The 16,543-nt window shown below is 38.4% G+C and overlaps 1 protein-coding gene across 4 annotated transcripts in view; it reads left to right on the forward strand.

The window, feature by feature from the left end:
* The window catches only part of dgkg (diacylglycerol kinase, gamma), a 113,648-nt gene that overhangs the window by 68,574 nt on the left and 28,531 nt on the right, over positions 1-16,543 (forward strand). For all 4 annotated transcript variants that reach the window (XM_079618112.1, XM_079618110.1, XM_079618113.1 and 1 more), the window contains 2 exons: positions 970-1,130; positions 13,864-13,928. In XM_079618112.1, the coding sequence (XP_079474238.1) occupies positions 970-1,130; positions 13,864-13,928 (226 nt within the window). The remainder of the gene's footprint in view (positions 1-969; positions 1,131-13,863; positions 13,929-16,543) is intronic.

The raw sequence follows: 16,543 nt of genomic DNA on the forward strand, positions 1-16,543 counted from the left end.
CATAAATGTATAATAAAAGTGGTCTATACGACTCGTATTCCAAATCTTCTTAAGTCATACGATCAGTTTCTTTGTGAAATGGACTCTATTTAAAGGGATCACCCAAAAAGAAAAACCGGTCATCATTGACTCACCCTTAAGTTTTTTCAAACCTGTATAAATTTCTTTCTTCTGCTAAACACAAAAGATGATGTTTTGACGAATAATCAAACATTTGATGGGCTTCATTGACTTCCATAGTATGGAAAAGAAAATACTGTGGAAGTCAAAGGGGCCCATTAACTGTTGGGATAATGACTTCTGGTCTATCAGAGTTGGAGAGATAGAGATAGCTTTATACCTTCACAACATTGTGTTACTTTGGCAAGTTTAATCATCTGATCTTGCTGTGTTGAGTTTTTTAATTAAGCTGTGTTAACCTTGGAATTGCGATAATGCAAGTCTTCCATTGTCATCATGAGTAGAACAAAAGTTGAATCGTGCTTGTTTGATTCTTCTTTTCTATGCATGGACTCTTGCACACTCTTGTTTATAGATAAAAATGAGCTTTTGTACATTTCTTCATGTCACGATTTTTTTGTTTCAAACAAAGATCACGATTCTCCCACGATTTTGATCACTTTCGTAGACATCAGTGTTTATAACCGAACTATAAACATTTATCCCAGTTCTTCTGTGATAATATGAATATTTATAACACAGAAATAATGATACTGTGTGGTTGAAAAGACTCTTTGCAAAGCGGTTTAATACCTGTACATGACAACTGCTCTCTCTGGATCAGCGGCAGCGCGAACACAGATTCCGGTGTGGATTAATAGACATAGGAGAATCATTGTCATTTAGCAATAATGGAGATCACAATCTTTTAACGATTAATCGTCCAGCTCTAATGTGGCTAATTCAAGTCTTTATAATTAACCCTTTGTGTTATTTAGGTTCACGCAGTGTCTGTGTTGTGATTGACAGGCTATGAAGGAGGCAGTCTGGTTAAGTTCCTCAGGGATATTGAGCACAGCACCGAGTTGATGCTTGACCGCTGGAACATCGACATTGTCCCTGAAGATAAGGAGGAGAAGGGAGATCCTGTACCCTACAGCATAGTGAACAACTACTTTTCCATCGGAGTGGTGAGAATTTACTACAGTTTTTTCACAAATGCTTGCAGCTCAAAGAGACTCAACATTATAGTATCAGAACTCCTGAAAGTGCTGTTATATCAGATGTTTTGCAGAAACCTCCTCCTGTCTTTCTAACCACACTCATTCATCAGTCAAAATCTCTCACTCCCTATTATGAGTGTGTATTTTTACCAAAGCCTGGGGCTAAAAGTAATTTGTGATTAATTAAACGTTGTTTTCTCATGTAGCATTAGAATTAAATATCGTTGTCAGAGGAACGACAACATGCTCAAACTTTGCTGATGTGATTTACTGCGTCTGAAGCAGTTTCATGCCTGTGACTCGTGTATCATTGGACAGAATTCTCCTTCTCACACACAGTTGCTTAGCAACCCTCTTCTGTTCAAATGTTATATCCCATGTTGTTGCTATCATCAAGCATTTATTAACATGGCAGTTAAATGTCTTTCACAAACTACTTATGCAATATTTTTCTACTTCTTTTTAGAAACCAGATTATATAACAAATGAATAAGTGATTTTTTTTTTTTTTTTTAAGTGGTTTTGCCAGGTGGATAGATGGTCACTTTTTGTTACTGTAAGAAGTTACTGACTTACTGAACCTTCCACAATTATACAGTGAAAGGAATAACTAACTGAGATCAAAATAAAATTTGATGCAGGAATGAATGCCAAGAGGTTTTATACAGATAAGGATGAATTTCTGTTCTTTCGCTGGCACAGTCTGGCCACACTGGGACCAGGTGGGTCTCCGTGAGCCTGTCTTCCTCCCCTTGTTTAGCTAATGATTTATTTCTGTCCTGTTTTTAGAACCTGTCGCTATAAATAGTAAGTCTGCTTTCATTTCTGAAAAATGTCCAACATTCTATTATAATCAGCCGAATCCCAGGTGTGTTGGATGATTGCTGTTTTATCTCGCTGAAATGTGCCAAGTAGTCAGGCCACATTTAGAATGGCCAGAAATAGTGACGCGACCTGAAACGGGCCACCTGACCTGCTTGAAATGGGTGTGAAGAGTGGCAGGAGGTACATGCAGGCTTTACGCAAGGTGGCATGAAAACAAGTACGAAGGAATGCGCCACTTCAGGGCTGTTATGTAACTCAGCTCAGTGTCCCACTGTCTCCCGTACAGACTGTGTGCTCATCAGCCAACGACACGAACCACATAGGAGTTATTGTTGTTGAAGCCTTGAGAAATTGTTGAAGTGTGCAAATGATAAATGTAGCACTCTAGCTCTATGAGAAATAAAAAATCATGAATGACATATTATATAATACTTAACAAACCAGTACTTCATGTAACTTCAAATATATATATATATATATATATATATATATATATACAGTACTGTGCAAAAGTATTAAGCACGTTAGCATTTTCACAGTTATTTATATATTTTGCTTGTGTCAGTATAGGAAATATCAGCTTACATTTCTAAACACTCCTTTTTGTATTAATTGTAATAATCCAGTGATATTTTTATATGCAGAAGGACTCTGACAAAGAGCCGGTATAATCCAAACAGAGATCTGATCTCACCATCATCAAATCTGTCTGTGATTACATGAAAAAAACGTGTCTCCAAGACGCTTGAAGAAACCGACCTGCAAAGCTACAGTACTGTGAAAAGTTTTAGACACTTGTGTAAAAATGCTGTAAAGTGAGGATTATTGTCATAAATAGATTGTATTTATCAGTTAACTTCTATTAACTAAATCAAATCAATATTTGGTGTTTAAGATAGCTTTTGTTCAGGTAGACTTGCACATAGTTTTTCAGGTAGCTTTACAGGAAGGTTTCTTCAAGCGTCTTGGAAATGTTGCCACAGTTCTTCTGGATTTAGTCTGTCTCAGTTTTTTCTGTTTCTTCATGTAATCACAGACAGACTCGATGATGGGGAGATCAGATTTCTGTGTGGATCATACCGGCTGTTGTCAGACTCCTTGTGCATACACAAATCTCACTGGATTATTACAACTAAAGGAATGGCAAAAGGAATGTTTGGAAATGTAAACTGATATTTCCTACTTACATTCTACAGCAAAATATATAAATAACTGGCTTAAAACCATTTTTATGTGTGTGAAAATACTGATGTGCCTAAGATTTTTGCACAGTATACAGTGCAGCATTTTTCAAATATAAAATACAGTACAAACTGTATAATGAAAAAAATTATATATAATTATTTTCTAATTTTAGATATTTTAAAATATAATGTATTTCTGTGATGGGGGGGAAACGATTTGTCAGTGTCACCCTTTTTCAGGATTCTTTAATGTATAGAAAAAGTTCAATGATTGGTATTAAATAATATACTCTTAAAAAATTAAATTATTAATTAAATTATTATAATACAGCTGCACCGTAAAGAGGCAGTTTTTTAATTTTGCCAAGTTAATTTGGTCAGGTTTTTGTCAGATTGGGCTGCTCAATTATGGCAAATATCATAATCACAATTATTGGTGGGCGATATGATAAAAGTATTATTTCATGATATTAATCATTTTAAATGTCAGTGAAATTTCACAAATATCAATACTTCAGCAAAAACTAATACTAGGTTCATTAATGTAAGTAAAATTCCTGAAAAAAGTTACATAAGACAAGTAAACAGTCAGCAATACAATAAAAAAAAATAACCTAAATGACCAACAAAACCGGAAAAAAATACAACAGAACAAAAATACAAATTAAATAATTAGTGCTTTAGGTTTTTCTGGAAGATGTACTAACAGTGGTATTCAGATATAGCCTGGCAAGCCAGACTTATATCAAGATGTTTAGTCTGGCAACTCTCCATAGACGCGGCTTAATCCGAGAGGCGGGATAAACGGTTGTCTCTCAAAATCCCTCTGCACGCAATAGCATAGCGCTACAACCAACCAGAGCAATGAAGAAGGTGACGTAGTCAGAGCGGCAAATATCCAGTCCAGCAAAACTCCGAACAAGTCCTCCAGAGTCGCGGTCAAAGCCGATTCGAAAGACCGCTTGTCTCCATCCGCAGCCGCCATTCTTTGTTTTTAAGTGGCAGCCGTCGCAACTCTGTCGTCATATGTTAAGCCCGCCCCCGCCTACTCTATATACGACATGATTGGCCTGACCCAATTTAGGTTTTTGCAGCTAGAAGGTCTATGGAGAGTTGCTAGACTGCCCTGGCTGCAAAATACATTTTGCTGTCTCTATGGTGCGTCTAGATTTCTAGGCTAATTCAGATAAGTAATACCCTACAACAGAAATTGAATAAAGTAATCAAATGTAAAATAACACTGCTGTATACAATAAATATTGACCAATCCTTATTAAAACTAAAAACGGTTGATTCATTCAAGAGCAGTGAGTGATTTTATCTTTGTCTTTTGTTATTTGATTAACAATAATAACTGCTGCAGATTGTTTAGGCTACTGTCACTTTAAGAGCTAATGCAGGGATCCAATATACTGTTACACACGCGCTTTTTCTCAGTGTTTACATTCAGTTAAGACGCAACCGACTGTTTACGAGGATACTTACCAAAACGGCATTTCGACTTATTTGTGTGTAGGCTATTTGACCATTTAGCCGCGTATCTGAAGACCACGGTATTCTTTCCTTATGCGTACGCACAGGAGGACCCCTTGGGAACAGTATCTCTTTTGCGTCTTAATATGTTTTAAATAACACTGTTTATTACATGGCTTGGTTGAATTCTAATGTAGAATGCGGTAGAATGCGGTCTGTTATTTCTTGATAACAGACCGCTACTAAGGATAACACACCATTGCCATGAAAAACAGAGCGTTGCCATGGACACGGTGTTCTTTAGCGGAAGCAATACAATCGTTTTTAAATCAATACACCCCTGTTTAAATCAATATTTTGTGTCAAATTATTAATTTATTTGGTAGGTAGCCATGTAATAAGCGGGATCATGTAGAGCGAGGCGGTTGTTATAGCGAATACAACCCCTTCCTTCAGGCTGATTCAAGACCCCTCCGCTTCGCGTCGGAGTCCCGATCAGCCTGTCGGGGTTGTATTCGCTATAACAACCACCTCGCTCTACATTATCCCTTACTTAATATCAAACACGTCCCAAAGTTTAGCAACATTAGACTGCATTTTACAACACTTTGATTTGGCTGATTGGGATGTCAAGTTTGGGCTTTTAGGGAGAAACGAAAGTGCACCGCTGTGAAGGGAAGGACTGCGGCAGCAGCACAATAATCGTTTTACGCCGATTATCTTGTTTTCATAATCGTTGGAAGCCAAAATCGAAAATAAACAACCACGATTAATTGCACAGCCCTAGTGTCAGACCATCTGATGATACAGTGTGGTGGTTTGAAGAGGCTGGTAACATGAAGGAGTGCTGACTATGAATGGACAATGGCCTATACTGTGAACCCTGAGTCTTGTGATGGGGGTGGACTGACTGTGCCATGTGGGTCCTTGTGTGGCTTGGCACTGAAGTTAGTTCTCACAAGACATCAATAAAATATAAAAAACAGACTTGTGAGTTAGAATTTTTCTTTTAAACTGTAGTGTGTCATATTTGGATTTTTAAATACTGAGACAACTATAAGTAAGACTGTAGGTTGAAGAAGTAGTTCACTAATGAACATTTATCATCATTTACTCATGTCATTGCAAACCTGCATGACTTTCTTTCTTGCAGGCAGTATTGTAGGGGGCCGTTTGTGTCTGAAAGTGAAATCACGATACTGTGGTGTTTGGTGCAATGTGGCATGGCACTGGAGCAGAGGGACAGGGTGCTGGGAGTCCAGGAGGACAGGACAGATGGCTCCACATTGGGCGCCACTGACACCTGAGTAAAGCAGTGCCGTGACTCATGCCCTGATGTAATCATTAGTAATGCTTCTTCAGCCTTCAACATTTTCCAGTCAATATCCATGAAGGTTGTGTCGACTGTAGACGCTTGGGTGTCGATCCATGGCGTTTGTGGTTTTCAGGCCGTTATCACCAGGATTGTGTATTTCATCATTTGTGACAGAGCTCATTTTCCCATTTAGCTAAACTAATGCCTGGTTCACACGGGGCGATTTAAAAATTGTCGGCCGATTTTCCAAACCTGACAGACCCCACACATGGCGATAAAAAATCACGGGTCTAACAGTTTTGGTCGTACAGTGTGTGGTGCGCAACCTCACGGCAAAATCAACACATCACACACGAACCGATTTGACTCCCAGGCATTCCCAGGTCTGACGGGAAATCTCGCAAAATCCCTCGAGACCAAACGTGACTTCAGAGCAAACCATCATGGCGGACGAAAAGGATGCAGTGGCGATAGTTTGTAGTTTGTTTTTAACCGAAAAAAAAAAAAAAAACTTTATCCTCCATCTCCGACGTCCACCGGACTTTCTGGTGCTCCATGCCACTGGCTGTTTTGATTTTGTTTCCCGGTGCTTCCTCGCCGTCTCGTCACCTCACTTTCTGATTGGCTACACGCCACAGTCCACAGGCTGTGTGCTCGTTTGTCCCCAGGGGACACCACACACGAGGAGAAATCGGGCCAAAAAAATCCAACATGTTGGATATCACCGATTTGAGATCAGAGCGGTCCCGACGTCCTTCAGAGCAGACGAGAGCAGTCTTAACACACCACACACGGCAGGAATATCTGATCAGATTATTTTACGATAATCGGAGCATCCTTAAGATTGTCGGAAGGGTTGAATCGGGGCTAAAATCGCCCTAATTATCCTGCCGTGTGAACCAGCCTTAATAGCCATGTGGAAAGAAAACAAATGTTAAAAGGGGTGGTAAAATGCCATTTTCACAAGATGTCAAATAAATCTCTGATGTCCCCAGAGTGTGTGTGTGAAGTTTTAGCACAAAATACCCCACAGATATTTTTATATAGCATGTTAAAGTGGTCACTTTTTGAGGGTTTGCAAAAATGCACCGTTTAGTGCCTAGCCCTTTAAATGCAAATGAGCTGCTGCAGAGGGCGGGGTTTCAAGAGCTAATGTGTGTTAGCAGCTGCAATTACCTCACACAGACACACTAAAATGACAGAAACTGTTCTGTCTTTAATGTTAAAACAGAGTCAGACAAATATGGAGAGACTCAAGAAGAAGTGACAACACGTAGAATGCAACACGACGTCTCTGAATGGTTAGTTGATGAATTTATGTTGCTGATGTGGAGTTAACTATCTTCAATTAGGATATTCTGTCATGGTAATCTATAAATCGCTCGTATAGGAACTGTTGTGAGATGCACACAGAGTGACTTTCTATTGCATGTGAAATATGGATGCTAAAGTTTGAGCTGACTCACAAATGTACTCTTATACAACAACTTTTTCTCTTCTCAACATGGACTGTGTGTTCCCGGGGGCGGGGCTTATCTACATTTTAGGCTTGCTGATGTCACTAACCCCGGAGGAATATCGTGTAGTCCCTTACCAGCCGTTTGTTGTAGTCCTTTTCTTTAAAAGCAAATATCTTCCTTTGAACTTTGAGCGTTGTAACTTTGCAGATGTTGTTTATGCTCAAACAGCAATATTTCACACTAACTAAAGTTAGAAAAGTGAAATCATACTTTACCACCCCTTTAAAAGGATAGTTCACCCAAAAATTTAAAATCATCATCAAATCATCAAAAATCATCGTCCTTATGCTGTCCCAGAAGTATATGACTTTCTTTCTTCTGTGGAACACAAATGGAGATATTTAGAAAAATTAGTCCATATAATGCAAATGGATTCTTCAAAGTTCGCTTAAGACTTACTGATATACATATGATAACTAAAGTTTATTTGTAGTTTATTGCACATTTCTTAATAATATTAAGCCTAAAATGTGTTTTAATATCACTATAGTAAGAATAGTATGATATGTATAATATCAGTCTTTAACTGCAAGATATTTAAAGTGTACCTAAAGTATACTTGCAATAGTTCCACTTTAGCTCAGTCAGATATACTTAAGTAAATCTTTAGTGGAACTTCAGCACTATTTCCGGATAACTAAACGTGCATTGAGTACATAATTAGTTGTATGTATCAATTTAGTATATCAAAAGTACAATTTCAGGGTATTTATATTAAGTACATACATATTTCTATTTAAGGGTCCACTTTGAGGGACCTATCTACACTGTAAAAAATGTGGCTGCGATTAGTTAAAATTTGTTGAGATAACTTAAATATCCAACTTAACCAAACTAAACTTAAGTTAACTAAACTTAATATTTTAAATCAAGCTTGAACACATACTTTTTAAAGTTGAAACAATGTTGGATTTTAAGTTGTGCTAAATAATCGCAGCAATTTTTTTTACAGTGTACTTGAAACTTAGTGTGGCACAGGACGGGATTTGAATCGCTGAGTGTGTATGTGGGAGGGAAGTGTGCGGAAAGTGTGAGAAAGAAATCACATGTGGGACTTGTGCAAAGTCCAATGATCAAACAATAAAAGTTACTACCGTACTCAAATTTGTTTTGTTTTTAAGAATGTTATTCATATTAGCCTATTGTGCAAAAGGGTTTAGGATAGTCATCAGTGAAATGTTTGGGGTTGTGTGTGTTCTTGTGTCATTAGCCAATCAGCTTCTTCATGATTTTCCTCCAATTCCATTGAATGGTCACATGCAATTGCAGTTCAGGTCATTGGCCCAATAAAATGATTTGAACAAAGATACTTCAGGAGGAACCTGCACTAGTCTAGCAACTACCATTGAGATGAATAGAAATGCTTTCAGGTATGATAGACTTTGCATGAACCTTCGCCCCAACTAGCACCAACTGATAGAGGACGGTAGTGCTTTACATCCATGTGAATCTGATTTCTGAGACATCTTAGCATGCAAATGGCATTGCAATCCTGCTGTGTATCCAATTCACCCTGGAAAGAATCCTCAGGAGGAATTAAGGACAGCAAAGACACCATGTCAGCAGCCATTAAGGACGTCTCTCCATGTATCTCCAGGCCTGGGAGTTGAAATCGAATCGCCTCTCTTGACATCAACAACTTATCTGTGTGATCCTATCCCCCTCCCCGTGGATGGGGTGCTTGAAAAACTGTCCCGCTGGCCGCTGCCATCATGTTTTTATCATGCACACCTTCAACTCCAGTGACTTCAGTCAGTTTTGCACTGGGACAGCATTTTTAACTAGGAAACTCATATTATCCGATAAGTGTAAATATGTGTAATATGGCTGTGATTTGGCTGTGAAGGGCTTACGCTGGTTTAATAGCTAAACAAACAACCGTTTAAGAGATATATTCAATCGTTCAACCTTATCTATGTGATAATAGTGTTTATTTTAGAGCCTCTCAGTCTGTGTGTGTGTGCATGTGCATATGTGTGTATTTGTGTCTATAGCACTGGCACGGACTGAAGGTCAGGGGAAGTATCAGTGACAGGAAGTGTTTGGGTGCCAGAATCGGACCAGGTTACCACCATAATGAATGGCCGTGCTGAGTGACACCTGGCCAGTCTTAAAGTTAGAAGGAAAACAGGGCCCACCTCTCCATTCACCTCACACATGCACACATTCAGACAGTATTCACACAATTCACTCACGCACTTATGTGGACTTTCACACGAACGCACCTCCAGTCTCACGATAAGTCCCATATGCACCTGCTCCCACCGCGCTGACAGGAGCACAGATGGGCACTGACTCGGTACAGTGCTACAATAACCCAGTGTGGACACACCAATCACTGTGACCTGAATATCACCTCGCTTAATACCCTTCACCTCTTCACCCCATCGATAGATGCTCTCCCATGAGGACAATATCTGTTTTTGGACTGAATTAATTCTTGAACTTTGTCCACAAATAAGTAGAAGCCGTCTAACTGTATATGATGCAAACCCTGAGGTGATATACAACCTTTACCTTGTTCAGATAGTGGAGGGGGAATGCCAAGAACAGTTAAGCCCGCAGTTTCATTCCATAGGGACAGGATATGTCTTAGTGGAGGACATGGTGTCCTCTCATAGTGCACAGTTTGGGATAAATCATAGCACAACACCCCAGAGGGGTGGGCAGCTAAAACTTTTGAAAATATACAATACAGACGGGATACTGTGAAGCTGAACGAAAGCTTCCATTTATATCTGTGCATTCCCAAACTACATGTTATGTCATTCTGCCTTATATTAGATGTATGCAGGTCTGAACTATTGGAGCTATTAAAGAAACACATTTTTGGAGTAAGGAGGAGACTCTGACATCAAAACAAAACATGGCCTATATTTTTAAGAGCCTCGTGACTCTTGTGTGCTATCGTAAGGACATGAACAGGAATTAATGAGTTGGTTCAAATGCATTGCTAGATCAAACGTCTCTAGTATTCACAGAAGAGAATAGCAGCAAAAGCATGTCTGAGTTTATTCAGAATATGCTGATGTCATGTTTTCAGGAATATTCCAACTATGAATCATATAAACAATTTTGTGTCCAGTACATGGATGAACCAGTATACGTGATGAAAATGATTTCTAATAGATTCAGTTGTTTTGGAACCCCTTGCTTTTCATTGTATTATCTTTTGTGTAAAGGAAACAAAAACGTCATTGGACGAGAGCAGTGCTTTTTGAGGACAGCTTCCTGTTTTTCATGTTATGTTGCTCTTTAAAGCGAGGTGTCGTGCAGTGCCCGTTCCGTGTCTTGACATTCACTGCCGTGATTGAGGTACAGTGCGTTCTGTTCTCTTATAATTTCACACATGCCAATTTGTGGAACAATTGCGTGGACTTTCTGAGCATCGAAAAATGTTGCATAGACATTCTTTGATGTTGTGACTGACTTCAGTGACACCATACGTGCATGGAGCACAGCAGGAGTCCCTTCGGTAGAATGCAATGCATCATAGCAGTGGTTTGTACTGTATATGTGCGGGATACCAGTCCACCGCCCCTCCACGCAGCCTCCCCAAACCCCCCATACTTCCTGTACCCTCTCCCATGTGAGCGCCGCAGCACCTGCAAGCACGGGCAGGAAGCCAGCACAGGTGCTAACGTAGCATCGTCTGCTCGCGGCTTGATCGGCGTGCCAGCAGCTATCAAACCCTGAGAATCTCACACTCGCACACTTCCTCCCTGTCTGAGTCTGTGACACGGTGAGCACTGCAGTGTGCCGAGATGCATCGTTATATTACACAGCGAAACTCCGAGACAGGTGTTACGTGTGTGTGAATGTGTTCTGGCTCGGGCCTAGTGAAGGATGTGGTGGCTTTGAGCTCTTCTGTCTTTTACATGTGCGTGTGTAAATATAGAAATAATCAGTAACGGTTGCAGACCTGATTCATCAATTAGCTCTTCTGTTTGCACACTGTTGCTTTGATTTTAATCAAGGCTGCTTCACTGACGGTGGATTCCGCTCTGGTTTGGTTCTGCAAGAGCAAACAACCTTTTAACTCGCTGTTTGATCCCTTATGCTCTCAGCTGCCATTAGGTCCTCACAGGCAGAACTTCATATCCTTCAAGTTGACAGGATAATGGTATATAAGTAGCTGATGTGGTCATTTCTTGTTAAGAAAAAAATGCATTTTTTCTTTTCTTTTATGGCAGCCAGTGTTTTTAATAATTAGTGTTTGCCATGGCAATGTTTTTTTTTTTTTTTTTTGACGATGACACTTTTGTATTATTATAGTATTTATTTTCTTGGCAGATTAGTTTTGAACCAAAGCAATTTAGTGAAAGTGTACATAATGTGTGGGTCACAGTGCCTGAAAACAATAATTAAATTATCCATAGAAAATAACTATTAGAGTTTATTTACCCTGATGTTTAAAATATTTACTATTGTAATTAATCAAATAAATATGATCATTGATTTAAAATTACACTGTGGCCCTACGCTATTTTTAAGATAAGATAATGTATTAATGACTACTCTTGTACAGGCAGCTGATAATCATTGTGGGATACTTATTTTTTTCCGTGTACTTATTCGAGGCAGTTAAAGAACCCTCAACCTTTGTTTTCAGCTGAAGTATTTGCTTCCAGGAATATGTCTAGAAAATCCCTGGAATGTTTTTTTTTTTTTTTAGGGAAACAATTGTGGATAAGTATGATGAAGTACACACTACCGATGTAAACGGTTGGTTGTTACTTGTCTTAGCACAACTGTTCATTTTCTGGACTTCAGTGTCCTATTCTTTGACTCCTCCCCCTCCCCCCATCATCTTCTGGCATTCCTGGAAAGCCTCTTTCCTGCTGATACCATCTCTTATGCATCCAGCTCCGCTGTATTTATTTATATATTTATTTTTTCGTCAGGGACTCTAGAGCTGTGGCCCCATTTCCAGAATTGTGTACTTTGTCCAACAGGCCTATCTGCACAATCATCTTCCCCTCGGGCCACAGCAACAGAACTGACAAGCAGATCCCTCCCCCAAAGCACATGAGCTCATGATGTGAAACAGGGGCCTGTTAATACCCGAGAAGCTCTCGTTTTCTAGGCATGGCTATTTTTATTGCACCAGAGAGAAAATCACCTCTCTAGCACCAATTTGAAATCATCAGTCTATAAACTCAGTGAGCCACTAGGTTTCACTTTAACACTCAATGATATTCCCAGATAGTCCCAGACTAAAATGCATGTTTGAGCTGTTTTAACTGATAGCAATTTGCTGACATATCTTAAAATATATCATTGCCATTGTTTTGTCTCAAAATGCACACCAGTAATGTTTTTTTTTCTAAGGCACGTTTATTAAAGCTACTTATAAATGCTACTACTTATAAAATAAAAGCTACTTATAAATGCCCTAATTGAACTAAGGCCTAATACTGGCTTAATCTACATGTAAGTCATGTGAAACCGGGCCATTATGTTCTAGTGATGGCTATTTTGACATAAACATAGGCAAATAGACCTAAAAAGGATCGAATCAACAAATAATTAGAAGCGAATAATCAAAATAATAAGAAACAAATCAGCATAATAGAATGATTTCTGAAGGATAATTTGACACTAAAGACTGACGTAATGATGCTGATAAAAATTCCGCTTTGCCATCAGGAATACATAAAACAATCTTACAGATCCCAATCAGTGGTGTACATTCACTTGACTCATTAGCCTTCACAATTATTTTTAATATGAGCATTATAATCAACAGTTCAAAATAAACAAAGCACTGCAGTAATATAATTGATGCCATTTGATTCAAGTGCAATTCCACTGGAGTGCAAGGTAATGAAACGGTAAAAAAAAAAAATATATATATATATATATATCTTTTTTTCCTTGATTTTCCTCTATTACTATACTATACAATGTTGATTTGTGAACAGAAAAAACATATTGAATGTATCAAATCGGCAGAAAAAATTTAGTTATCTTCATAAATTTAAGGAGCATCTCAGCATGTGTGTTCCCTGTGGGTGATCCTACAAACAATGTCTTCATTAATGTCCTTTTAATTCTAGCAATTAGTTAGAGGTTTTTTTTCTGATTTAATTTTTATGAAAATAATTTGTTGCCATTCCATAGAGGGTTAAACATTGATCAGTGTTAGCAGGAATGGCTGTGCCACATTGTCTGGGTCATGTCTGAACAGCTTTATGGCTTTGCTGTATGGCCTAGGGCTGCCGTTTCCTCTCAGTCCTGATTCTGAGCACTTGATTTAGGATGGGCGCTCCATCAGCCATCCACTGTCTGTAGCTCATTAGCCTGAGACTTAAAACAGTTTTATATGTTTAGCAAAAAGAGCCAGTTAATCTGTGTTTCCTGTTTTCTGTGTCCCCTTTCAGGACGCATCCATAGCGCATCGCTTTCACTTAATGAGAGAAAAACATCCAGAGAAATTTAACAGCAGGTAAGAGAACATGCATGTTTGTTTATGAGCATATGGAGAAAATGCCAATGGGAATTTCAGTAAAAAAAAACTGCAGATGAATGACACAAGTGCAAAGAAAGGAGAAAAAAATATAAGTTTGAGGTAACATCTGAGAGGGAACTAAAACCTTTACTGAGATTTTGACAGACAATTAACAACACGACATTGGTTACTTTTCATGAGTCATGCAGCATAGCCCCGTCCACACTGAAAACTCATTGGACCAAAATGTAAGCCCTTTTATTCTCTATATAAAGTTTCACTTTACTGCATCATGCGCAAACTTCCACTCTTTTTGTATTTTAACATCTTTGACTTTGGTCTAAACACACTATTTATACTTTTCTCTATCAATTTTATGTCAAATCAGTTCAAATGGAAGTTGTATTATTTGACCTTCAAAAAGAGACTTCTTTTTTAGCGTGAAAAATATCTGATGAATCACCATTCGGTGTTATTCGCCTCTTCAATCTGCTTGTGTCGGTGTCAGATCTAGCACAATGTCGGCTGCCTGACTGTTTCGATTGCTTTGCTAACTCAAGTAGAGTCCGTTTGAATGGAGTTTCTTAATTAAATGTTATGCAACGCATCTCTGCCTCAGCGGTGGAAGGTAAACCGGTAATGTATTCTTTAGAGTATCCATTTAGAGTGGTAGGGTAGAAAAGATACGGTCTAATTTGAACCCTCTACTATTATCTCCACTAAATTGTGTCAATTTAAGTAAGGAGGAGAGAGAAATGGTTGAGATGAGCAGGTAGAATGGGTCATGACGACTTTAGCGAGGTAATTCAGCATGAGAAAGGACAGTAGTGAAATCATCATTGCTCTGAGATATTTGTAGTTTACAATAAGCCTTCGTCAGTCTCCCAGCAATAAAAGGATAACTGCTAAAACTGACCCTAGTACAGCACTTTGCGTCGGCTCTAACAGCTCCATAAAACATGTTTTATCTTAAGAAAAAGTCCCTCAGAGCCTCTGGTGCACTTTACAGTAGCCATTCCCAGCTCCCTTTGATGTGGATCTCTTTCAAGTCCGTTGTACTGTTCTCTATTCTGTTAGTTGATGCCTCTATTGAGAAATGTTGTAAAAAGCTTGCGTAGCCCTTGGCCGGGAAGCGCTCTGAAAGAATGAGGCTTTTTTGTTAAGGGTCAGTGGTCTAGCTTGGTAAGACTCCAGGCATTTTAGATTGCCATTTTAGATTGCCATTCATTTTCTCACCATTCAAAGCAACTCAATAAGGCAGCACAAATATTGAGATTTATGCAACTGTTATTGGTTGCATAATCTGATGTGATTGGACAAACAGTGTTCCAAAAGGGCTGATATTTAATATTAAGTTATAGTGAAGGATTTTAAGGATATTAAAGTGATCAAAAATGACAGTAAAGACATTTTTAATGTTACAAAAGATTTGATTTCAAATAAATGCTATTCTTTTTACACTTAAAAATAAATGTATGTACATTTTTCCACAAAAATATTAAACAGAACAACTGTTTTCAACATTAAGAAAAGTTTCTTGAGCACCAAACCAGCATATTAGAATGATTTATGATGGATCGTGTGACACTGAAGACTGGAGGAATGATGCTGAAAATTGAAACACATCTCATTGTTACCTTAATTTTTAATTGTTCATTGGATATTCTTTGTCATATTAACATTTTAGATGTCCTTTGTTATCATCTAACACTCCTAAAGTTCATCTTTAAAAATGCTAATAATTTGATAACACTGTTGAATGGAATCCATAGTAGCAAATCTCAAATTCAATATCCATTTGCCATACTGTACATTATAATGTTGTAATTCCTATAATAACTTTTGACATTTGAAATGCTTGAATTTAGCTTTTAGTCTTTCATTTTATTTAGATATCAGCCATTTATTGGTTATCAACCATACCATAAAAATAATTATTGGCTCATAAATATCGGTCATCATTTTAAAATCAATGCTTCCCTGCTGTATGTATCGCTCCACTTTCAGTCAATAGACCTTATTCACAGCAGCACCATCTTTGATTTTTAATGGGAATGAAAGCGAGGCCGCGGGAGATATACATACATCTCTTTAGTAGGTTGAAAAGTGCCTGATGGAAACAAATAAATATATAAATAAAACAACCGTCCCAACTTTACAAATCCGGGTTCTCCCTCCATGGGGATCATCCATTTCGAAAAGTAAAGTAGATACGGACCCTCGGCCCACCGTCTAGTTGTTCAGTTATTTCATGTGTTTTTGGATTGTTCTGCTGACGTAAAAATATCTTTCCAAGAAATTGGATACAGATAAAAATCAGTAGACAAAAAACTCCAGACAGCTTGAGCTGTGGAAAACTATAAGTGATCATGGAGCTTTATACACACCATATTCCATTGAAATAACAGTAAGTCTATCCCTCACAGCCTCACTTTCATGCCTGTCATGGAGCTGCTCTGAATAAGGTCTATTCAAACAAAGAAGAGTCCCTGTGCTGACTCTTCGAACACCAATCAGATTAAAGGACCAGAACTAACTGCTATATAATGCTCAAGGGATTATTAGCTATTTAAATGAATGTTAGGCATTTTCTGTTGCCTTTTTGCTAACAG

This window comes from Phoxinus phoxinus, assembly GCF_949152265.1.
Source record: "Phoxinus phoxinus genome assembly, chromosome: 7".
Taxonomy (NCBI): domain Eukaryota; kingdom Metazoa; phylum Chordata; class Actinopteri; order Cypriniformes; family Leuciscidae; genus Phoxinus; species Phoxinus phoxinus.